This window comes from Oryzias melastigma, linkage group LG10 (assembly GCF_002922805.2).
Source record: "Oryzias melastigma strain HK-1 linkage group LG10, ASM292280v2, whole genome shotgun sequence".
Classification (NCBI taxonomy): domain Eukaryota; kingdom Metazoa; phylum Chordata; class Actinopteri; order Beloniformes; family Adrianichthyidae; genus Oryzias; species Oryzias melastigma.
This window is the reverse complement of record NC_050521.1, coordinates 15982586-16007897: the sequence shown is the minus strand read 5'-3', so window position 1 is coordinate 16007897 and position 25312 is coordinate 15982586. Positions and strand designations below refer to the sequence as shown.

The 25312-nt window shown below is 39.8% G+C and overlaps 1 protein-coding gene across 2 annotated transcripts; it reads right to left on the bottom strand.

The window, feature by feature from the left end:
• Positions 1 to 618: 618 nt before the first annotated feature.
• On the bottom strand, positions 619 to 25013 carry LOC112153102 (ras-GEF domain-containing family member 1C). Of its 2 annotated transcripts, none has more exons than XM_024283008.2 (14): positions 24732 to 25013; positions 8775 to 8993; positions 8565 to 8687; positions 8298 to 8435; positions 6266 to 6487; positions 5249 to 5323; positions 2968 to 3066; positions 2510 to 2612; positions 2348 to 2427; positions 2170 to 2265; positions 1287 to 1382; positions 1021 to 1144; positions 819 to 891; positions 619 to 735 (listed from the first exon to the last, which is right to left on the bottom strand). In XM_024283008.2, exons 2-14 carry the CDS (start codon positions 8985 to 8987, stop codon positions 711 to 713), a joined length of 1467 nt encoding a protein of 488 aa, XP_024138776.1. In that variant the 5' UTR covers positions 8988 to 8993; positions 24732 to 25013; the 3' UTR covers positions 619 to 710. The 2 variants fall into 2 exon arrangements, with proteins under 2 accessions (XP_024138776.1, XP_024138777.1); XM_024283009.2 differs by lacking the exon at positions 24732 to 25013 and adding an exon at positions 10108 to 11066.
• Positions 25014 to 25312: the final 299 nt, after the last annotated feature.

Genomic DNA, 25312 nt, shown 5'->3' with positions numbered 1-25312 from the left:
ATATAATTGAAATAAATAAAAAGGGAACCTTTCAGAAAACAAAACTAATTTCCAGAAATCAAAATTCAATTTAACAAAGTTTTAAGAAAATGTTTTATTTATGTTTCGACATTTAAAATGTATATATTTTTTATTATTATCTGTTTTGCTTTTTTAATTGTCGTGATCTTTCATATGTTGATGTGATTTGAACTTCAGGGCCACCGTACAATCAGTACAGGTGTACTCTGACCATCAGCGACACACTCAGTTCCTTCAGTTAGCCTATAAAATGTAATGACAGATGAGGGCAGTCCAGCGCCCTTCATGTGGTTTTCATCCATTGATACAGTACTTTACAAGGTCAAGAAAAGAGGCTTCAGAAGGAAGAGGGGAGGAGAACATCTCATCAAACAGCATCAGTGGGAATTTCACTTTAAAAAGGGCTGATCCCTGTAACTGTCCTCTAAAACTGTATTCACAGAGTAAAAATGCAAGAACTTCTTCCACAAACTGGTGTCCTGAACTGACCTTTTGAAACCTTTTTTTCACGTTTATCTCCCATTTTCCCTTTTTTGCTGTCCTTCCCCCTCCTCACCATCTCTTCATAAAAATAAAACAAAACACCAAAGTACCAGCTTCAGGTTCCTTCACAGTTCAGTTTAGTGCAAAGAAATCCAACTCTCCTTTAGATGGAGAGGAGAGAGGGGGGCTCAGCTCCCATCAGCCCATCATGTCTTCCCCAGGACGTTTGACCTGAGGGCAAAGGTGAAAGGTTAAAAAAATAAAATAAAAAGAAAGATGAGTTACACTTTAGGGCTTATTTATGACACACTAACCTGAGGGCTTTCCACCTGTCCTTCTCTACCTGGTTCTCTGGACTCTCACTTTCGTACGATGCAAGATAAAGTCCTGCAGGAAGGAGGAGAAAAAAGTTTTCTAACTACAACCTCTTTGAAAAGCTCAACTGCAGTTCTCGTCTAAAATATGAACCCAAAAGTAAAACAACTGAAGACAGAGGACGTTTCGTCTGGTCCTCACCGTCCTCACTGAAGATGGGAGCAGTGTGGAGGTAGTGCAGGAGAGCCTGATCCTCTTCAAACGGACACTCCACCTGCTTCCACGTCATGAACTCTCCAACCTGTCGAGCCAACTCCACAAATTTCTACAAGACGAACAAATGGAAAAACCCACATCATAATATAGAACATATTCATCTGTGTGAATAAAAGACAATAGTATCTTCAGGTGCTAAAAAAATAAAAGTGCAAAAGGAAAAAAAATCGACAAAGTTAAAACATACACACCTCAAAGTTGACATGGCCGTTGGGCAGGCGGTTGGCACAGCCTTCATTCAGAAAATAAATGTCTTTTATCAGCAGGCTGAAGAACGGAATCACAATCTGAGGGAGAAAACATGAAACCAATTAGACAAAGCGGGGGCATTTCTGGAGGAGTAGCAGTAACTGGACTCTGTAGTGCAGTTGACAAAACTTTATTGTCCTCAATAGTGAACAAAATTTTGAAGCAGATGGAGATTTTTTATTTTGAAACCATAAAAAAGGCTGATGCTACTATCCTAAATTGATGTTTGCTGAGTTAACGATTAATTTCAATTATGAAAATTATATTTATGTTTCTGAAAAATCAGAGTTCCCTCTTGCTGATCTTAGCTGAGTGGGACTTCCGTTCTGTTGCATTTCCAACCAAGTGTGGTTTTGTACCTGGTCTGAGATTTTTTTCCCATAATCCCCAGCAGTGCAGACGTTCAAAAACCTCAAATCTTTTGAAGTTTCCATCCTCTCTTAGAAAGTCGATCCCTCTGATGGCTACTTCCTTTAAACCTTCCACTAAGAAAACTTCAGCTTTTAGAATCTAGACTTCTTGAATTGTTACAGTTCCTTATATTTTTAGTATTATTTCTGGTGTTTTTTTATTGCATTGTTATTTTTTGTGCTGATGATATAAAATTTTAATATATTCTGACACATTGTTCTTATTTAATAACAGAAAAGGTTAATAAAACTCAGGAATCTTTAAAGATTTTGACCAAAATGGCATATTTCTAATTAAAAGACCACAGGGAATGCTTTTACAATAGATCAAAACATGACTTAAAAGAGAAAAAACTTGTAAAAAAGTGTAAAATGTAAACAAAAACATTTGGAGTACCGGCAGTAGAGTCTGTACCTTTTCTCTGATGCTGTTTGCAGTCCGGGAGCGATGGGCAGCCCCCCTCAGAGCGGTCCTGTAGTTGTAAAAATTTCCTGTCGGATCCATCTGGTGCTGTCAGAGCCAAATACAACAACAGAACCCATCAGCTTTGAACTATGACTTCTAATATAATGACATATGGGAGCTTTGTTACCTCAAGAATGAAGAACTTTGCAGTTTTGGCTTTGCCCCAAGTCTTCTTCAGGCGTGACACGGGACTCATATTCATTCCAGCTACAGAAGGGGGAGAGGTTTTTTCTTTTTTAATAACAGGGTAGATTTAAAACTGGCTAATACACTGAAAACAGTTACTCACAGATGATAGCCATAAGAGAGTTGAAATTTCCAATGTTGAAACACTCTCTGGCTACATCGATGAAGAACTCTATAACCTGAGCTCTCTGCTTCTTCTTTGCTGGCTGTAGAAAAGAATAAAAACATATATATATGTGCTTTTGTTTTTGTAAAACGTTTTGTTTTTTTCTCTTTTTAAAAAAAAAATATCTGCCATTTTTTACTGATGAAATATTCTCAATTTGATTGCAGTAGCAACACATGTCCATTAGGGGGCAGTGGTACTCCAAAAGAATTCTTAATTATTACTTTATAAATCATATTACTATGAAAAACAAACACAATGAGATTTAGAGTCAGAATATATACAAATATATTTTAAAGTAACAATCCCTTTTTGGAGCAAAACCTTCTACAATGATTCTACCAAATTTGGAAGCAATTTAAGTAATAATAACTGTTAAAAAGACAATTACCCACCATGCAAATCTCTGTAGCAACTAGGTAACAGAGTCTGTTGAACCAGCGGACATAAGCCTCCAGATTCGAAGTTTTCTTCTTCTGGTCACCAAAACATGGCTGCACAAACACACACACACATAGTAAATGAGTATAGAACGTGCAACCACAGGGATTTCTGCTGACACTAATTAGCTTCCCATCTACAGGCTGACCTCGGGAGAAACAGAATGATGAAGAGAAAGATAGACACACAGATGGGAGCTGAAAGGATGAAAATAGAGATGGAGAAAGCAGGAGATGCAGAAGGGGTAAGAATTTCTGATATGAAATAATTTTGTCTCCCACTTTTTTTTTAAAACTTTGAGAGCACCATGAGATGTTTCTTTGTACCAACAGTCAGATCAGAAACGATAAGAGACAGAGAACGGCATGGAATGGCTTTGCTGAGGCCAGATGGAGAAGTTGCATAATGTTCGTTTCTGCTCTGACTTGTGATATTTCTGTGTTGTGTTGTTTGTGGTGTTTGGCCCAACAATTTCCTTTTGTTTGACATTTTCTAAAAAGATGCATTATTAAGACCATCAAGATTAGATTTTCTTTTACAAAACAATTTCTGTTCAGTTTTCTGTGGAGCGACTGTCAGATCGTTCATTCTAAACCCAATCAGTCCCTTCACACTCTTAAGTACATGTTTTATTAAAATTCCTTCAATTTCACAAGTTTTTGTAAGAAACTTTGACAAAACTGTAACAGTTTAATAAAAATTTGTTTCCAAAAATCTTTTTTTTTCTAATTGTTCAGAAGAGTAATTCTGATTTGAACACTATTATTCTTTTAATGACAAATGAGATCATTTTAAGGTTGGAAAATATTTAGAAAAAATATGTTTTTTTTCCTTTTTGGATAAAAGCAACTTACTTCCACATATAAATTTTAATTTTATCCATATCACATATTTTCATTTACATTTAGCAGGAGATTTAAAAGCCAGAAAGTCAAATAAAGTCAGAAAACATCAAAACAATCTCAATATAGTACAGTTTTATGGGTATATGCGGGTTGCTACATATAAAGCACAAGCAAGAAGGGAATCTTATTAAAAAAAAAAAAAACAAAAGTAAAAAAGTTTTTGTTTTAATCATAACTAATCTTGATCGTTGACGATAAATATGTAAACTATATTTATGTAAATGGCTGTAGGTCAATATTCCTATTAGTAGCTTTTGAAGAAGTGGCCTTTATTTTTAGTATTACACTGAGCATCTTATGGATCCTTGATGAAAGGACTCTGCAAACATCACCCAATAGAAACAACGTTTTCTGCTTCAGAGAGTAGGCATTAAAAAAACAGAAATAGATCAAGGGAAAAAAGGAAAAAAGTTTAGTAAAGAACTACCATCCTTTCTGTGGATGAAATCGATAAATTGCTTTTTTTTAATGGTTTCTGAATGTCAGGAGGCTGTTAAATGGAGATTTTGCTGTCAAGAAAAGTTTTTATAAAGCTGTTTTGCTTATGGGAACTTTTAGCCTGGTCACAGTATTCATAAAAAAACTGATTTTGGTATAATTTATTTATTTAACTTTCTGATTAAAGACTACCTTGATGAAACCCACATTTTCAACATGTTCTTGTGGCATTTTTCTAATGCTGGAAATAATTTATAAAGAAAATTAAGCTTAAAATTGAGTTTCTAAGTTTTTCTGTATTTAAATTGTTGTGAATTAGGGGCAAAAATAAAATGCTGTTGGAAGAAAATGTAGGTGCTATAAAGAAGCTACTACGGCTATGATGCATCCACCTGCAGCCAAATAGATCCAAGTACATCTTAGTCTTCCTCGCCTGAGCTGCTATCTGTCTTAAAACTGTACTGGATGGCTCCAATATTTCTCGCCATTTTTCTTGCACCGGTAATATTGGCTTATGGTTGTGAGGGACTGTAAGCTAACGGGAGAGCGTGTAAACAAATGGATGATGGGAAATAAGTGCATGCTTACTCTTTCTGATGAACTATTGCCACTCTGCAGAAACTATGTTCTACAAAATGACACTTTTTTTGAGTTTGGCTAAAAAAAAGGCCAAATCTTAACTAAAATACCACTTTTTGAAGATAGATCAAAACATGATTGAAGTGGGACTTTAAAGGAGGTTAAAAATGATCGCCACTGGAGGAGATAAGTCATTTTAAGACATGGATGAAGTTAAATCCACCACAGACACAACCTATAACTTAAAAACAACTCTCTTTAAGGTTACTTTCTTCACAGATGACCTGAAAATAAGACTACAGAGTCAGTTTACCAGCGTTCCATCGAGCGGGTCTTTCTGAACGAAGGCTTGAACGAACTCTTCGGGTCCAATGTGGCTCAAATGTTCCTGAAAAAACAGAAATAGTTGTTTTGTTTAGTCACACGAACTGAAATAAGCAGATATTTAAAGATGTACTTAATTGTTAAAAAAACTAAATGAATGCAGGTCACTATAAGGTGTGACTGGGAAGCCCATCCCTCCCATGGGGGATTCCCATCAACACCTCTTTCATTTCACTAATGGAAGCCGATCAATAAAAGGAAGTAACGACTCAATGATGCGACTCATTGGCTTCATATTTCCAAAGGGACACTTGAAAGCATGTTGACTCCTACAAACAGTGTAACACCACAGTGACTCATGGAGCTTCTTTCAGCTTTCTTCCAAAACAAGCCGCTGCAGACCGAGAACGCCATGGCGACCGTTCCAGATGGGAACCTACAAGCAAAAGCTTCACTTCCGGGATGTGTGTAGATCACATGGCTTCTCCGTCTCCCTGCCTCGGTCTTTGTGTGTGTGTGTCAGAGTGTGAAGCTGTCAGGTCACATACATCTGCTGCAGTCTTCTCCTCTTTGTTGGCCGCCCCGGGCGTATCGCTGCCTTCTGGGGTGATGTCACCACCTCGGCGAGGGTGCAGGAACGCATTTCCCTCAAAATCCCATGTGTGCACGCCCTCAGCGCATTGTTTCTTTTAAATTATTTTATTGCTACTTTTCTGGGTAAAAATAATGACATGTGAAAGTCTAGGTGAAAGCTTGAGGGCGGACCTTTTGTTCTCGTTTTTAACCACAAACTCCCTCTTTCCTGCCTGTCACTTCCAATCACATCTGTGCTTCATCTATACGATCTGGATGTGAACTAAATGTCTACTCATGCTTCTCCATCCTTACTAACGCTCCGCGGACATCCTCTCCTCCTTGTCCATCCATGTTATCATCTCCCACGGTGACCCCTGTGTGACCTCCCTGCCGTGCCCCTCCCTCTCACACACCCCTCCCGGGGTCTCACCAGCTCCACGTGGGTGAGCTGCTGTGCCAGCGTGTAGGGGTCGTTGCAGATGGAAAGGATGTCCTTCTGGATGGGCGGGGGCTTGGTCTTGAAGGCGGCCAGCTTATCGGAGATTGAGGAGGCGTTGAGGGAGACCTTGATGATGCTCTCCTCCTCCTGGCTCATCAGATCCAGCCTCTGGCTGAGCTTCTGAAGCACCTGGTTCAGGGTTTTCCAGTACGCCTGAAAGCAGAGGGGAGGAATCATTCATCACTGACAAACGGGCTTCTGGATGAGAAGATAACTATGGTGGTGTTGACATTTTCCACTCACTGTGGAATATATCTCAAACCATCCCTGTCCTCCCAACATGTTAACACCCAAGACAGCACTGGAGATGTGTTCTAATGACTGGAGTTCCACCAACATTTTTTTTATTTATTTTTTTTTTTATTGCTCCAGTGTTTTTCCGATTTGGAGCTTTTGGGACAAAAATGACAACACAGTGCCAGACTAAAGGAGAGAATAAAAAATAAATGCTTTAAAAAATGTTTTAGCCTGAATTTAGCAATGTCAAATATAACTAAAGATCTATATAGTTAAAGTAATTAGATTTTAATGGTTCTTCCTTAGAAACATTGAATGAATGAATGAATGAAATGGTTTATTTCAAGCAATCAGGTCATAATACATACATAACATATCACTTACATAACATATCACTTAATAACATTAAAATAAAACATTAGAATAAACATTAAAATAAAACAGCTAAAAATGTATTCCTACTGTTAAGTTTGTTAGAAGAACACATGAAGAATCTGCTTTTTTTCACCCAAAACAGATATATAAGCTCTGGAAATGACATAAAAAACAATTTGTTCCCTCAAAATAATATATATATATATTTTGACCACGAGTGAATATTTTGTAGGCTCAAACTAGAATTTTGTGGCCACAAAATGCCAATGTCAATCTTACCATGCAAATATAAGAATAGGAATAAATTAGCTTTTTGTGACCACAAATACTAAATTTTGTACACAAAGTACTCATCTCTGCTCTCAAAATACTAACTAAAAATGTTAACTGGTGCACACAAAATGTTCCTAAAATGGTTATTTATGCCTGCAAAATGTTATTCTGTGTGCACAAAATGCTAAATGGTGCCCAAAATGTTAATTTCAGCGTACAGATTGCTGCTAAAATGATTATTTGTGTGCACAAGATGCTAATTTGTGCCCATAAAAGTTTACTAAAATGATTTTTGTGCCTGCAAAATGTTAATTTGTGTGCACAAGATGCCACTATAATGGTAGTTTGTGTGCACAAGATGCTAATTTGAGCCCACAAAATGTTACAAAAATGTTAATTTGTGCCCACAAATACTAATTTCTGCTCACAAAATATCCTTTTGTGCCCTCAAAATGCTTTGTACCCATTAAATACAAATTTGAGGCCATGAAAAAAGAATTTGTGCCCACAAAATGTTAATCTAAGAGAACACTTAATTGTATTTTATTTTTTAATGTCATGTCTAGGGCTCCATAGAATTTAGACGAGCTTTTCACATGGTGTTCAGATTCCTGAATGTTCTCCTCCCTGCAGCTGACTGTACACAGGGGCCACTAGGGGCCACTCTGTCTCACACGTGACCCACAGCTTCCACATGCAGAGAGCAGCCAGCTGCAAGCAGAAGTACAATCCTCCCCACCTGCCTTTCCTCTCTTCTCGCTATCATCACCTTCGCCCCTCACCCTTTTTTCTTTTACTCTCATCCCTTTCTTTCTATTTCCCTGGAGGCAACAACCATCAATGTCTTTGCAGTTTTGCTCCTTCCTTCTGGGGAGGGAGGCTGCTCGCTCCATTACTCACCACAGAGGACATTGAAATCTTCCTCCTCGTTACTTCTCACCACAGTTTGATTTCTCACTGAAAGCTTGACTTTTGAACAACCGGAGGAGAAAACCTCAAGTTGATTTTTTTTTCTTTGACAATCTAAGCAATTTCCTTCCATTAAAATTACAGCAGAAAAACAAATGTGTGGTCACACCTCGTCACACGGAGCTATCCTGTGGATGATGTCTTTGAGCTGTCCGACCATCTTCTCTTCCCTGAAGTCGGAGGGAAACGTTTCCGTCCACTCTGTCAGCAGCTGCAGGATCTTGGGGCCAAACTTTCGCACTTTTGCCTTTTATTTAGAGAAGCAAACGAGCCTCATAAATGTCTGCTCTTGTGCAATGCAAACAGTACAAAGAGATCTTAAAAAAAGTGTCACGCAGAGAAGTCGTTAGTTAGCAGAGACGTGTTTGTGGCTGACCGTGTCCAGCGGGCTCTGGTCCAGCTGCTGCTGTTTGATGCACAGCTCACACACCCTGGACAGCAGCTCCGGGGGCGGGATGAACAAACGAGCACTCAGCAAGAAAGTAAACACGTAGGCTTTCTGTCAAAGGACGCAGAGAGACATGTGATGGGACACAAAGATTAAAAAAGAAGACGAGAGACCCTTATGAAGGATAATCTCTTGTACCTCGGGGTAGTAATCAGCAGTAGGCACCAGGTTCTGGATCAAGGTGTCCAGGGACGCCGAGGTGATGGGGGGCCCTTCGACCAAACAGGCCCCGGGCCCCGGAGCTTCCTGTGGGGCCTCCTCCTCCTCCTCCCCAGGTTCAGCACAGGCCAGGTGAGGGCTGAAGCCAGTGGGAGTGGTAAACATGGTGCCTGAGCACACAGTCTGGGGCATTCCTGACTGGAAAACACACCACAGAACCGGGTCAGGCGGAAGCAAACAGAAACTTTTTGACCTCAAAGACTATAGTTTTGTGCCAATACAGGATTAACATAACTTGTTGTTTTGATGATAATGTATTTGAGGACTTTTCACATATTAAAAACACATCTGATCAACAGGAATAAAAAAAATCCCAGAATGCAACTTGGTGAAAATGCCAAATTTTATGTTAAAAAAGAGATTCTGTTGTTTGCTTTTATACCAGGACAGATAAAGTCACTCATCTGTTTATCAAAAAATAAATAAATAAATAAATAAAAGCAGAAATCCAAAAAACTGATAATCAAATTGACATAAATCAGTTTCTGCGTTTTAGGTTTGAGTCTTTCTGGGTCATGGTTGTCCTCAGGGACTCGTCACCCAACAGTGACGGAGGACTCGAAGTCCTCAGCTATAATGGATTGTCTAAAGCAAAGTGGCTCTTTGTTTTGGTGGTGGGGGCACCAATTAAGCACCCCAGGAGGAGTTTATTGAAGCATGCGGAGTTATCGGACAATGCAGGTTCCCCCTGGAGCCTTAGAGGGGGAGGGAGAGCAGATTCTTGGCCAGGAATTGAGGGTCGGATATTCGGCCTTTTGTGAAACGGCCCAGACTGCCTCACTCTAGTGGGGCATAAAAAATGTGGACTGAATGACAGACCAGGTGGAGGTCTAAGATCAGCTACTTCATCAGGACTAGGCTCAGCAAGTCTTAAAGCAAGAATAAAAAAACTATTTACCAATTGATATAGAAATATATGTGAGCATTACAAGTTCTAATGAAAGTCTATAAATAATTTACTTTTAAAACTATCCAAAATAACTTTTGAAGGCATCGATATGTTTATCATTAATTCATGAACCAAGTTTTTCTCCATAAGAAAGCAACTTTTTGGTTGTGAATCTTAAGCTCCTAGTCTTTCATCTTCCAGATTTGTCTTTGTTGATGTCCATTTATTTTGATGCCCTGAATGTTTGTTAGCAGCCGACACAAAAATGCCCTCAAAACCAAAGACCTACACAATATTTTGAAATCAAACTGGAAGCGTGAATAAAAATTCCAAAACATTTGATCTAAATGTGTCAGCTCTCACCCCAGATCTTTTAAGCAAACATTTTTCCGATGACCCACGGCTGTGACTGACACATTCTGCGTAGCGCCCCCCTACTCCCAAATGACTCCCCTCTAAAGAGAGAACCAAAATGGGTTACCCAGTCGCCGTGGAGACGGTTGCAGTTTCTGTGTCCTTCAAAAGTGTCTGGTATGTGTTCTCCTTCATGGAAGCTGCGTATCACGCATCATAAATAAACTCTGACGGGTCACTTTTGCTCACTAAAAAACAATGACCTCCAACACTTTAGGAAATAAAAAGTGAAAGTTATAAGCTGGAAGAACAGAAGCTGGAATTCCTTTTTTGTATTTCCACATATTTAAAATTCATTTCTAATAATAAAAAATGTCTACACTAAAAGGAAACTGTAAATCACCAAAGCTCACTTCCGTCTTCGTAGCAACACCTCCACATGTGGACGGTGGGAGCTCAAGCAACATGAAGGAAGTTATTTCAGTGCTAAACACATTTTGTTCTTCCTGCCACTCGCGGCTGAGGCAATGGCTAAAATAATAATATAAAAAAAAACACACTTTTTAAACTAAAATACACCAAAAAAAATCTGAAGTGTGGATGGACACTTGAGAACCTGGTATGGTCACATCATCAGGATCCTAGGTTATAGTCCAGGTTTGTTGGCATCTATACATTCACAAGGGGAGGGGGGTTTCTTAGCTACCCTCATCTCAAGGCTATTAAATCCAACTCCCACCAGCATCACAAAAATATCAGCTTTACTTAATCTCCTGGGAGAGGATGAGGTCTGCTTCATAACCTACATTTGAGCCCTTCTTCACCTTCATGACCACAAGCAGGCCCACAAGTAAGGAGGGGAGTGGAAAGTCAGCTTTGCGAGCGTGGGGGGTTAATGGCTTCCCCCACCTACTCACACGCACCTGCCACCCGCTACCATGATTCCCATAATGCACACTGTTGTGAATGTGGAGGATGTGCAAAACACCAATAAAATATGCAAGTTTGAAGCTACGTTCACACCATCGAAGCGTTTTGGGCTTCCCCGTTCAAAACTCTAACATTCACACGTAGCTATGGAAGGTTTTAGGACTGTTTTCAGGCTCTATGAACAAAAATGTGCGTTGAAAGTTAAACCAGGTCAAACTTTGACCAATCAGGGACTCAGATTTGGTAGCAACGAATGGATGATATCGTCTTGAATTCACAAAATTGCCAACCATTTGAAAATTGATAATTGAGGAGAAATTAATAATTGTGGTTTGTTCCCTCATATGACACCAATTCTTTCATGTATTGGAACAGAGCCAGGGGCCAGATTTGAGCGATTTGCACCGCAACGACATTTATAGTAAAAAATAATAAAAGAAGAAAAAGAAGAAGCCCCTCCCTGCTTGTCCAGTGTGAACACCATAGGCTGAAATGTACGTTCAAGAATGCGTGTTTTTGAGTGCACGTCACATCCTGGGTGTGACTGTAGCTTAAATTTGTCCCACCGAGGAGAAGAAATCATAATGTGGGGAAGAACTGTGGTGGTAGTCTTCATCATTCATTCTTCATCTTTAAAGCAATAAAAGAATCCTGCTTTGATTGATTCTTCCCGAGGGGAGAATGAAAAATCCAATATTAAAATCCAATGGATTTTTATTAAGCCATATCAATTCATCAAATTTAAAAATCAATTTGCCTTTAAAATAGCATTCAGTTGCTTTTTTTAATGAAAAAAAATTCTCAAAATATAAACATATACCGGTAGTTCAGTATTTCTTTAGTTTAATGTATTATTTATGTAAAGGCTTACACATAGTAGTAGATGTTTAATTTAAAAAAATCCAATCAATTTGGTGTTTTCTTTGTATATTCGACTCTATTCTTGAGAATGAAGGTTGTTTCAGAGGGTTCAAACCTGGACGGGTTTCCTTAATAACAATATGTATAAACAATAGAAAGGAAAGGGAAGCTTTATGATAAATGAAGGGGGTTTCTTTTGCTTCAGGACTGACAGCAGGAATGGCCCGATCAGCAGGTGTCTCTGGGATTTCTGTCTCTGCATCCTGCAGTAAATTTGTAGGTGATGAGGAAATAAGGAAACCTCCCCTTGTGCCTCAGCAGCTGTGTGTGCATGAATGAGAGCACTTTACTGTCCAAAACCATACTGCCGGTGTTTTCCTCCATTTAGTTTCCACTTCCTTTGTTCTTCTGCTTCCTCCTCTATTTTTTTTTCAGTTCCCAGCTTTTCTTGGACTCCTGTTGCGTATTTTATTCCAGCTCTGTCTCTGTCAGATCCGTTTGTGCCAAAGTCAGCCGTGTAACTCATTTTCTATTGCACTATAAGGTAATAACAGCCACAAAGCACCTCTCACAGAGGATGGAACTGTGTTCCTGGGGGAGGAAACATTACCAGCACACTGGTTTGGTCCCTTAATGCTGCATTTCTCCTCATGTCAGACTGTTCTCCAAGCTTTTTAGATTTCACAGCAATCTAAGCAGAGCAGGCGGTCTCTGTAACAGCTTTTCCCCCCAGAGGCATCACACTTTTGGACTCGCAGTAACCCCTCACCTCCTGTAAAAATGAACACACAAACACACTCTAGGCTTCCTGGATCTACAGTGTACTGTTGTCAGAAGAATTGCATCTTATAATTGCTTTTCACTCATGCTGAACACATTTATTTTGACATTTGAATCAACATTATGTCATTTTAAATTCTTTCACTTTAACATTTTTGACTAATCTTCCATGACAGTTATAGTTAGCATGTTTCCACAATATGGAACCAGTAAAAAACTAAAATCAGCCAACAGACTCTAAATGTGCCGTTTCCGCCTCATGGAACACATGACAGTGCAGAAAAAGTCATCTGTAGGAGAGTCACTCGGTTACAGACAGACACGAGTCAGTGGAGACTGCGAGAGAAGCTGAAGCTTCTGTGTGAGACTCCACACCTGCAGGAAAACCTGCCGCCACACTTTACCAAAGTCAAAAGACAGTGTGATATTGTTAAGAAAAGAAAAGCAGAGAGAGTGTTTTGTAGCTGCATCGTTTTCACCACTGCATGTTTTCTTTTTAAACCCTACTCTGATCATCTTCTGAACTCTTTCTTGGCCAAAATTATATAAAAAAACTGATGTGACAGTTTCTGCAGGGTAGCTGTAGTTCATTAGAAATTCGCCTCTGAGTTGTGGTGGGACCATTGGCACAGAGCATCCTCTCTCCAATGCTGAGAGCTCTCTGTTAACACCCTCTCCTGCTAGTTTTGAGGTTAATTTTCTTTAAATATGTTCTCCATTGGCAGAAAAAGGCAACAAAAACCTGTTAAAAAAAACAAAAAAAAAAACACAAATTTCATCCGAGTGGGTCTTTAAAGTCAAATTTTCCAGCAGCTTGGAGTCTCTTATGTCTGTTGCCAATTTATTTTATTACTTATGTTGTTTTATGACCCACATTCGCCAAAGAGAATAAAAAAATAATAAATAATAGATTAACAAAAATTTGACCAATGTTGTTTTAAAATAAAATGTAGGCTTAATTTAGAGTTTTATAGAAACATAATAGCTCAAAAAAGTCTTCATACACAGCATTTAAATTGAATTAAAAATAGAAATATGCTTCAGTTAAAGCTTATTCTTTTGTTTAAAGGTCCTAATATACTATATCTCCATTCAAGTGTTTGGAAATAGAAGTCATTTGCCAAAAGGACTTGGTTTATGTCTTTATTTAATCTATTTAAAGTGAAAATAAATGAGAGAAATAGAAGAAAAAATAGGATGCAAAGCACAAAAGCTCAATTTGAATGAATTGGATCTGTTACATTAGTGGATATTACATGTTAGATGCTGACAAAACATTTTTTTTTCTAAATGTTGGTATTTGTCATAAAATGACTAAAGTCAACTGAAGAGTTTAAAAGTTCATTGCCATCACGATTTTGGTTCATTTAGCTCCAATCTATGCAGCAAAAGTGGTAAAAAAGTCTGTGTTGGCCTTTTATTTAAGTGGTAACTTGTGAACCAAACTTTTCACTTACATGTTTGTTTTCACTGGTGCCACTAAGTTCACTAAGACATTTTTCTTCACGAAAATGATCAGAAATTGTTTTTATAAGCCTTTGAAAAAGTCCAATGCTACCAAAACTTTCAATAAACAATAGCTGTTATTTTAAAGACAAAATAAAGCATCAAAGTAATAATATGTTTCCTAATTTTTTGTATTGTTTTTGTCTTAAAATGCTTTAAATCACTATTCAAGACGATTTTTTGTATTTGTAAGTAACAAAAATCCATGATAGCAAACGTTATGAAGACACAACCTTGATGCTACTGTGTTTGCCGAGTCTGCATGGTGAATGCTAAGAGCTGATGAATAAAGTGTCTGCACCCTCAGCAGGTGGAAAAAGAGAGATGCTTTCATTTCCATGCAATAAAATCAGTTTTTTCATGCAGCAGTTGAAGATAATGGTTTAACTCCATTGGGGTTCTATATAATCAGTGTAAGGCTACTTAAAGGAAAAAACGAGGCAATTTTGACCACATTTAACATCAATTAAAATAATCATCTCATAACTTGTAGAATAGAAAAAAGTCTTAACCAGGATGGAGCACAATTCACACCTGTGTGTATCTTTGCAGTCATACTGCATATTTTCCTTACAGTGGGAAAGTTCCTTTGTCTTACATGATTAATCCGTGTTCCAGCTGTGCTGTCAAAACACATCAATGCTGCGTGGAAAAAAAAAACAGATTGAGAAAGCAGGGGCGTCTAAGAACAGGTGAGTGTGGTGACACGTGCACCGATCCCCCCTGAGGTCTCCAGCAGCCAGCCGACGGCGGCTCTGTTCCCCGTCTAGACAGCTGGGGGAGCGCCATTGTTCAGGGCCCTTTCATTGGGCGAGTGTCAGTGTGTTTTGTCTTACGATCTGTCAGGCTGTTATCACCGCCATCGAGGGATCCGCCTGCTTTGTTCTGTTGTGATTTACAGAACGGCGCAGTCGGGAAACCGTCTCCATCGACACCTCTGACAGCAGAGCTGTGTGTTAGGTGTGTGTTAGGTGTGAGTGTAAGGTGTGTCTTCATAACACAAAGACATTCCTGTCTTCATCCAGCAGTTTCAAGCTGTCAAAGCTTCCAGACTCACTTTTACAAAACCTATTTGTCTGTTTTTGTTTTGTTTTTTTTCTGCAAAACCTGTTTTAGTAAATGCACAACCATGTGTGTGTGTGTGTGGAGGCAGAACTGCTGACACATCAGCTTTTTTCCATCCAGGGGTTAATGGAAGAAAACAATCGACCTTGGAAGCAGTTTTCCATTAAGAGTAGAAGCTTATTAAGGACAAACCGAAGCACCGTCTGACCTTTGACCTGGCAGAATCAGAGGGGAACAGTTAAGCTTCTTTGTGGGGGTGAAGCGGGGGACCCTACAAAATCACTAAAAGGTTTTCTAAGAATAATAGCTTTCACTTAAGGATGGTTTTAAATATGCATCATTTAAAGGGACAATTTTTTTTTAATGTATTGAAAATGTGTCGTCAACCTGAGATACTGCAATATTAACCAGCTATAAAACTAAAGAATTATTATGTTTTTTCATAGATAGAGAAATATTATTTGACAAAGGCCTGCACCATGAATAGCAAATTTATCATCTTCACAATTTCAGCTTGTTTGATATCAAAAGACAGCATAAACTGTGATAAATGGTTACTTTAAATGTTAACACACATTATGGTAATACAATCTCATGGCAGATCAAAATATTTAACAGTTAATAAAGCACGTTTGATCAATTGGAGGGACTTTTTTCACGTCACTGACCAATCAAATGGAGCCCTTTTATGTAGGATGCCCTCGTCTTGAGTAGATGAAGGTCATTTGAAATGACTTACAACCAAGTTACTAACAAGGTTGGGAATTACAGGTATTGTGAATATGCTAACACGGCTAACTGTGTTAATGTGGACAATACTCTACTTTGTTTGTTTTTTTGTTTTGCAATATGTTTATGTAGAGCAAGTCATATCGTCAACGCAATATTGATTATCGTACATCTCAAGTTTCCTTCATATCAAGCCGCCTATTTGACACGCCTACACACATTTTATCTACAAAAATATTAACAAAGTAATATCTAATAGCTATATTGTCAATCATAAACATCCAGAGTCAATGTGGCAAAATCAAAAGATTTATTTGTTCAAAATCAGGTCGGAATTTCTTAATTTGAATACTTAACCCATTTATTGAGTTTTCAGTATTAATAATGACATGTTGATATGAAAGGATGATGGGTATTGTTTCTAGATTTTCTTTTTTTATTAGATTAGAAATGGTTTATTTTAAGGAATCAAGAAAAAAATATTTATATATAGTTTACATCCATAAAAACATGTCAAACAAAGGATAACTAGACATCAAAAAATTACATTTTATTAAATACTCAGAAGAGATTCTACACACTTCCTCAACTGTTCTTCGAGTCTTTTCTGTCACATTTAAATGTCAGTTTCAACATGTAAATGTCAGAAATGCACTATTATTATAAAATAGACACATTTGCTTACGAAAAAAAAAAAGTTTGCAAAGTTGAATTAATTCACTGGTGCTTTGGGTAAATGTCCAAACATGACTGAAGGGAAAACCCCAGTTTTTTTTTAACTTCTGAAACTGGTGAGCTCCTTTAGAGCTGTTAAACTTTGTTATAATTAACCGGATAAAACACTTTTAGATCATGTCTTCATACTATGAAATACCACACAACCAAGATAAAGATATTCTGCAATGCAACAGAGCTGCAGATGATCAGAAACAGATGCGGCACGCCCCCTAAGAGTCTTTATGCCTTAACCACATATGAAGAAAAAGCATATGTCGCCCTCACTCCTGATGCTAACCATCACAGACCAGTGTTAAGCTCAGAATGATGGCTTTTTAAATTAAACAAGTTATAGTAAGTCAGGTTTGTGCACACGTGGGGGTCCAATTTCTCAAACAAAAATCTCATGTTGTATTGGTGCGGCCAATTGCTCAAAGTATAAAACAGAAAACATCTCTGAGATTCTGAAGGTTTACTAACAACACACACACCAAATTGTGATCTAAACCAATCAGGGATGGTGAAAAGCCAGCCTCTGATTGGTCCAGATACTCTTGTATTTGTGTGGGATCAATCTGCATAAGGAGCAGCGAGTCATGTCTGAGTGGATGAAGCCTCAGATGACGAGAGAAGATTAGCAGAAATGCTCACAACTTTTTTGCTAAGACTGTTTAGACCTGATTCATGGAGTAACTGCACAGACTTGGTCCGATTTGCCCCGATTAGAAACCATTATAAGTAATCGGAGCAGGTCCCCTGAAAGCCCGGTGGTAGAGACGGTCCAGAGCAGCCAGCAACGCCGCAGCGCAAGCTAACTAGGATGTGAAATCCAGTGTGGGTGCACCAGTCCATCCAGTCCAAAAACCTAGAGCCATGAATGCAGTTGTGCAAGTTCACACATACTTTTCTTCTATTTTTTTAAAGTCCCACAATCCTCTGGGGCAACAACACTCACTCAGTCCAGTTCTCAAATACAATCAATGGCCTCGACTGACTAAAATGTGTCTGTTTTGGCTCTTTAAGTGTAAACGTTTTGATCACCTGTCGTCTCAGTTGTGAAGACAGCATCCGACCCCCCCCAGTTCCTCATTTACTTCCTTTCCAATTAGAGATCCACATGTTGGCACCTTTAACGTCACTGCTGTTATTCTGGGACTGCGCTCTACAAAAAAGCAGATAATTGCTTATTTTTGGTCCTGACGCCTTACCCTGCACCAAAGAGCGCTGCAGCTCTGACCTAAATTGGTCTTGGAAAGCTTTCGTAACGTTAATGATTGAACAGTCCGGTCGTCTCACAGAGGAATGGGGGCTTTAGTTAAAGTAAACACACCTCTTTGTCATAAATCCTCTCCTTCTCGGCTCCCCCCTCCTCCAGTGTCTGCCTCTCCACGCCCTATTTTCCTGTGTCCACTCAGGACGCCGCTACAGATGGCCCAGTAAGAGCTTGTGTAGCCAGTGGGAGCTACTGGCATGGGGGTTTTTTTGGCCTTCAGCCCAGACCATCATCCCAAATCTCCACAGAAACCCAAAAGCGTGCTGGCGTCTGGGCTGGACGTTGCGGCACCCAGGCAGAGGCAATCTGGCTGCTTGAACTGCACAGCGCCGACTTGGCAGAGGTGCCAGCAGAGACGACAAAATACCAGGCGTGTCAATGCACACATGCTTCAGCACAAGCAGAACGCCGCACGCCTGCTGGGTAAGCATGTTTTTAGGGGAGAGGAGTGCTGCAGACAACAAATGACTTCTTTGTATCTTGGATGAAACAAATGCACGCACACATGCAACCCACCCAGCTGCTAAATGCAGGATTGTATTACATTGGAGGCATTCCCGCCTCCCCCCCACTCACTCCTCGGCTTCCCTCTGAGGCTCCAATCAAAGTCATTGAGGACACACTCCCTAATACGCTTTCCGGAGAATTCCCCACGCTACGTCTGTGCTGGGATGCGCACATACACCTGTTCCACACCCAGCCGCTCCATCACTGCAATCCACGCTGGGAATTCCTCACCATAAAAGCGTACATATGTAGCCATGCTCATTCCTGAGCACAGCTGTGTGCGTGCTAGCACTTATATTTGTGTGTCCAAAAAAAGCTGACAGGCAAAAAAAAAAAAAAAAAATTGGGTTGGAACACATTTATTCGTTTTTTTTCTTACAAAAAAGGGTTTTTTTTGCATCTAAACCAAAGCAAGATAAATAGAGGATGGTGAGCACAGACAGGATAATCTCTCACATCACCAACAGAATTCTGAACGGTGAAAATGAAGCTCGAGATTGTAAAAGGCACATTAACTAGAGTTTTAGACTATAAGAATTTATAGAACAAGGCTGCACGTGTGTTAACTTTTGTTCTAGCACCAAACTTATTTACATGGGAGTCAATCGGAAGTTGCTCCCTCTTGAAACCAACCCCCAGTGGTCATTTATGGAATTGTAGCATTTAGTGCTTCTTAGTTGTCTCCAGATTTGGGGGAAAAAAATTGAAACCACCTGATATTGACAAATGGTCACATCACTTATGTTTGCTTTTATGTTGTGTGACAGATAAAAACCAATTATCCCAGTGGTAGAATCGTTTTCAAAAATATAAATTTTAAGTATTCAGAGTTCTGTTCAATGTAATATTCTGTGCACTCACAGAACCAAATCACAAAGCAAAAGGAAGAAAAGCAGAACGTGGTGATCAGACGCTTGTGCTGCAGCAGCCAGCTTAATAAGGGCAGGCTCTAAAATGAGACTTCTCTTCTGAACACCCACTCAGCACCGGCACTTCCCTTCCTTCATCCAAACAGCTACTGCTAACTAATGAGCAAGTCGGCAGCAGATGCAAACCCAATACCCATACACCGCTAATATCACCACAGCTGCCTCCTGCGCGGCTAAACTGCATCTGTCAGCTCATTACAAGCAGCACCTGAGGAGGCCACCACATTAAAGTGTCAGGGACCGGGACGGCTCCTTTGGTCTGAACCAGTTAAGCAGTGGGTTCCTCGGTTGGTCCGCCTACACTTTGGGCTGCGTGGAGTCCAGCTTTCTCCAGTTACTATCAAGAAATCTTGAAAACACGTAATTTTTAATAATTTTTTTTTAAATAAATACACAATAATCATATTTTTTTCACAAATTTTAAAAATGGTGATAAATGTACTAGTTTATAGCTTTAATTTAATGTTTAATTGATCCAAACTTAATTTTGTACTAAGCAAAGGCAAAAATCTAACATTTTCCTTTTCAAATACGGCCAAAGAACAGTTTGTTTTCCCCGAACCCTCTGTTGTTTGAAACCAGACTAAAATATGCACTTAAAGCTACATTCACACAGTAGCAACGTACACCTATGCAAACGTGCATCTGCACGTTTCAGGCTTCCAAAACTTCCACGTTCAAGCGTCACTATACATGTTTCTATGACTATTTTCAAGCTTTACGGACAAAACGGGCGGCTGTTGAATGTGAGCTGAAAGTTAAAGCAGGTCAAACTTTGACCAATCGGGGACTTGGGTTGTGATGGACAGCATCTCTTTTAATTAAGGCGTAGGAGCTGTTTTGGATTTGTTTTAAAGTGGTGTGATTTCAAGTTGTGTTTGCATAAATTGCATTTTGTATTTGTAATATTTTCATATTCGAGTGTGCATGTGAATACACAACCAAAAGTACACACAGTTACGCACAACATGTATTGCACGAGTTCCAAATCCATTATTATATATGCACAAATCTGAAGTTACATACAAACTGGCAAACACAAGTTACAAATAAAGTATAACACACATCCAAATCTGTTGAGGCTATTTTCTCTTCACATATGAAGTATCGAGTCATAACATTCCAGTGTGAACACCATGTGCTAAACGTGCGTTCAAGAATGCGCGTCTCAAGCCTGGTGTGATTGTAGCATAGGGCTTGAAAAACATGGATTAAGAATGAAAAAGTAAAAAAAGATAGAGTTTTGCTTTAAAAGCAAACTGAACTAATACTAAATGGTACCCGAATCAGATCCCACATTTTTTCTAAGCATCTGCTCTGGGCCTCTGCTGCTGAGGACACTTCCAACATCAGTCTAGATGCTTCCACCATGGTTTGCTGAACACACTAGGGGTCTAATCTTAATCCGTTGCTTTTGTGACCCTGCCAAATCTGAAGACTGACCTTCCGCCGCTGCCTGAGCGACTGCACGCAGACACGGGGAGTGCAGAGCGTTTCCATGGAGTCAAGGCTCCTGCTGGGGGGCGGGGGTAATTAGAGACCTGTTGTGCCTCCGCTGAGACATCCCCTGCTTTCTTTTGTGTGCCATCGAGATCTCGTGTTTGCCCCCTCCTGTCTGTGTGTCTCTGGGGGACGGAGAGCCTGACTGACTGAACACGTGAACTCCATCTGACACAACCTGTCAGCAATTTTAGCCTCTTCATCCTCCTGACAGAGGCTGAAGATGCTGCGTGGAGAGCTGTCAGAGACTTAAGCTATCACAGTGTTCTGTCCATAAATTGGTAGAACATTCATCTCAAATCACTGGCCCGTTTCACATATACAGAAGCTAAATAAAGGAAATTCCAACCTGTTTTTGCCAACTCAACATAAGTTGAAGCAACTTCTGGGAATCCCCAAACACATGCTGGTAATAAAACAACCACAAGAATCATGGCCGTGGCCGTACGGGAACGTGTAATAGAGTGTTACTCAATAATAAACACGCCGTTGGTAAATAAACATGACATTTTCAATGTGTTGAACTGCTGACTGTGCTCGTTTTATTATAGCATATCAGCAGAGCACAGAGGGAAAAAAAGTACACAAACAATGAGAGTAATCTCTCATAAAACACACATTCCTCTGTGTTGAAATTGTATGTTAACCTTTTAGAAGCAGAGCTTTGGCTCCAGTGTTGATGATCTACGTATAAACGTAACTCTTTGATCATTCTGAAGCAGAGAAAAGCAGCTTTGAGACAGTAACACTGAACAGTATTAGAGTGTTAACCCAATGAAGGTAAACCAATAGATTCTGACACACAGAAAAGCAGCTATGCACTAGTAAAATTGCAATAATTTGCTTAAATGGTCAAAGAGTTACAGTAGTTCAAAGAGTGTGTTCTATTTCAAGTGGGTTAAAAAGCTATTTTGATTTGTAATTATTTGAGTTATTGCTGTGGGCTTGTTGTTATTGTGGGCTAAGGTCCCTTGAGCATCAAGTTTCAATGTTAAGTCAATGTACAAATGTGATGATATTACCTGCGGCACAATTTTAACGTTGGGCCTGGCGAAAGAGTGTTTCAGGTGGTGCAACAATGCAGATATGACTGTGCCGTGAAGGTTCAAATTTCTGAGCTTTGGCAAAGAATTTGTATCACATCAACCGATCAAGAACTCAGCTTTGGCCTTTCACGAGTTGATGGTGGTATCAATTGGTGGAGTCCAAAACCAACGTGGACAGCAAAGTCAAAGAAGAAGTATCTCCAAAAGCGGTCGTCATCCAGACACATCTCCTGCAGTAGATGGTGAATCTCACCATACTGAGAGACTGAATGATCTCATGAACCCAGACGTGGAAACTCTCTAAATAAATCTGATCCCTCAACATCATCAGTGTCTTCAATGCATTGTATGTGAGATTTAGATATACATTCAATGTTTCCATGTTGCGGTCAGGCTGAAAACTGGGCAGTAGCTCCTTTCACAAGGTGAAGGAGCATCTAGTTCAGCATCAGGCAACTCCAGGCCTCGAGGGCCGCTGTATCTGCATGATTTCCAGTTGTCAAACAGTACTCACGACTGATTTCCTGGTTCAGGTGTGTCCAGCCAATCAGAACATGCCAGAGTAGGGTATGTTGGAAGACATACAGAAATGTGGCCCCCAAGGCCTGGAGTTGCCATTCCCTATGACCGCATTTTTGGGACGAGCATACAGCAGCTAATCTACCAGGCGTCTTAACAGTAATGGAGGACAAGAATTCGGTATGAATGCATTATAACTCCTTAAGGTTTGAGTTTACACTGTTGTGAACCACACTCGAGTTCAGGTGAGCTTTCACACCTGCCAACAGAGCAGACTATAGATTTTGTTGGAGTCCAGAACTACCCCAATGAAAAAGCATCTGAAACGTGACGTAACTGAACAACACCGTGACTTAAACCGAAAATCAAATGTACAAAAATATATGATTTTACATCTGCTGTTGTTTTTTACATAAAAATAACTCCTTCTTTCCATATAGTGCTAACACAGACAGCAGAGCCATTCTGTAATGTCTGTAGACTTGAAAAGTGAGTGATCTACAATACAGAAGCACAGAGCCCTACCTCCCCCAACACAAAAACACAGGCATAAACCTTCGAGTAGTGATAAAGCTGTCATTGCATTCAGACTAACAGCTACTGTGTTCCTCCCCAATGACCTGCCCTGAAGAGACTCTGCTTTGTCTGTCTCTCAACACAATCCCACACTGGCCTCCATCTCTGGGAACCCGCCTCCCTCTGTTTCACGTCAAACTAAAGGATGCCCTCATTACCAGCACACCTGCTACATTCTCAACGCTGTCGCACGCTTGTTACCAACAACTTGTGCATGACCTCCACTCTGATGGCTCATACTTGTATGGCCCTCACCATCATTAACGCAAAGGCCGTCTCTTCAGTTCCAATTCATTCTTATAGCAGGAAAAAGTCTTTGTGGTTGTGAACAAGGTCAAGAACCCTAGAGTACAGAGGATGAATTTATGGCTTAGTCCTCCATGCATTCCTAAGAAAACAGATATTGAAGAAGGGTATGGGAAAGCACACACGGCCAATGAAGGTGAGCAAATATCTAATCAGTTAAGAACTGTAGGTATTACACAACTGGATGTAGGGGTGTAACATTTAATTGATGAACCGATTTATACGATCCTACTAGAGTCTGACGCAAATTGTTAATTAAATGAACCTATTATAAAATTATTTCAATATAAAATTAATTGTTGAAAAATCCAATCTGGATTGAGGCATGCTAGATTTATGTTACTATAGCATAATAACTGAAAAATACATGTGATAGCAGCACAAAAATGATCAAGTCAATATTACAGTCCAAAAAAAAACACAATGAATTCTGCAAAAACGTGTGGTATAATGTTTGAATAATGTTCCTTTATTATTATTTTGATGCAGAAAAACAACAGTGGTCGGAAGTGTTTGAAAATGTGAATGGATTTGCCATTAATTCTTATTTACTTGTTTATTTGTACGTATATTTACTTGATTATCCTGCAAAAAAACAAGGAATCTGGAAGACTTCACCTACACACACTGCAGTTTCACTAGAATTTTTTGACAAAGATTTATTGATTTTAGGTGAGTGAATTGGATTTTTCAAAATGAACCAATATAGATTAATACATTATATTGCCAACCACAAATTATGATATAAATCAAATCGTTAAAGTGAATGGTTACACCTATAGCTGGATGAGGTAGAGGTTCCTGATCTCAGGGGCTCATGTGATGCCTGAGCAGTGCAGCACAAGGAAGACACTTGAGCTCCGGGTGTGGGAGCAGGTTTCAGCACCAGATGAGGCTCTACCATAAGAATCTCTTCCAATCAAAGTGGTTTTCTGACAGAACTAGTTTCACCTTGGAGCTACAAAAAAAGCAGCTTTAAACTAAGAAGATGCTGCAGCGCCCTTCAGTGAAAAGCTGATTGAGACCTTTTGATCCCACGAGGATGTTGCGTTTTTCTAATTTAAAGATCATGTCAAAGACACCTGCTTATTTCTAAAATAATCCCATGTCGCGTTTCGGGGCTCTCGTCTGAAATGTGTCAGAAGATGCAGAGGATCCAGCCCCGCTCCTGTCATCGCTGACTCACTGTGATGTCTCCATCGTAGTAAGCGGCGCGAGGCGCGTTCTGCAGGAGCGCAGCGCCGTGTCATCACAGCCGTGCCTCTAGTAAACTTCACAATCATCTGATTACAGTGGGCGCGTGAATGCAACTGGCCGCGCGCGCGCGAGAGCGCCAGAGGAGACTTCAACATGCAAAATAGATATTGTTGCTTCAAGAGCGTTACTTACCAGCACTACACTTCAGCCTCCATCTGCGGTCCAGTTTGTAGCGAATCAACACAAAAACGCCGGTACTCCCAAATGAATGAGGGCTCGCGGAGCTTCTAGAGCCGGACTCGAGAGCCGCTGCCCGGTTCAAATGGCAGGTGGCTTGCAGATATAAAACAACAAAAATAAAAAGACTCCTGGACGAGAAGAAGCTCCTCCTGAAGGCGTGGTGACAGTTCTTTCCTCCGCCACGGAGAAACGGTGGCACGTCCGCCAGTCCTCACAGCCAAGTGTGAGGACAGCGGGAGGGGAAAGCGAAGTAAAGAAAGCCGGCGTCAAGGACAGGAAATTAGCTAACTTCCGCTTGTGGTTTTCAAATTAAAAGCCACTTGCGGAGGGTTTGCACGTGAGGAAAGGACTACTGTATATCTTATTGGAATGCGTTTATGGAATAGATTAATTGAATCATATATTTCAAATAGATCTCAGTCAGTTCACAGAGTCTATTCTAGGGCAATTGCGACTCTCTCCTTACATAAGTGACCTTCAAAAAGTCTGTCTTAATATTGTCATACAGATGTATGTGGATGATGCGGTCATTT

Excerpts from the sequence above, each read along its gene's own strand:
- LOC112153102 (XM_024283008.2), bottom strand. The coding sequence starts at position 8,987 with ATGCCCCAGACTGTGTGCTCAGGCACCATGTTTACCACTCCCACTGGC. Across the intron at positions 2,428-2,509 it reads CTCTCTTATGGCTATCATCT|CTGGAATGAATATGAGTCCC; the intron begins GTGAGTAACTGT and ends CCCCTTCTGTAG. Across the intron at positions 1,383-2,169 it reads CAAACAGCATCAGAGAAAAG|ATTGTGATTCCGTTCTTCAG; the intron begins GTACAGACTCTA and ends TTTCTCCCTCAG.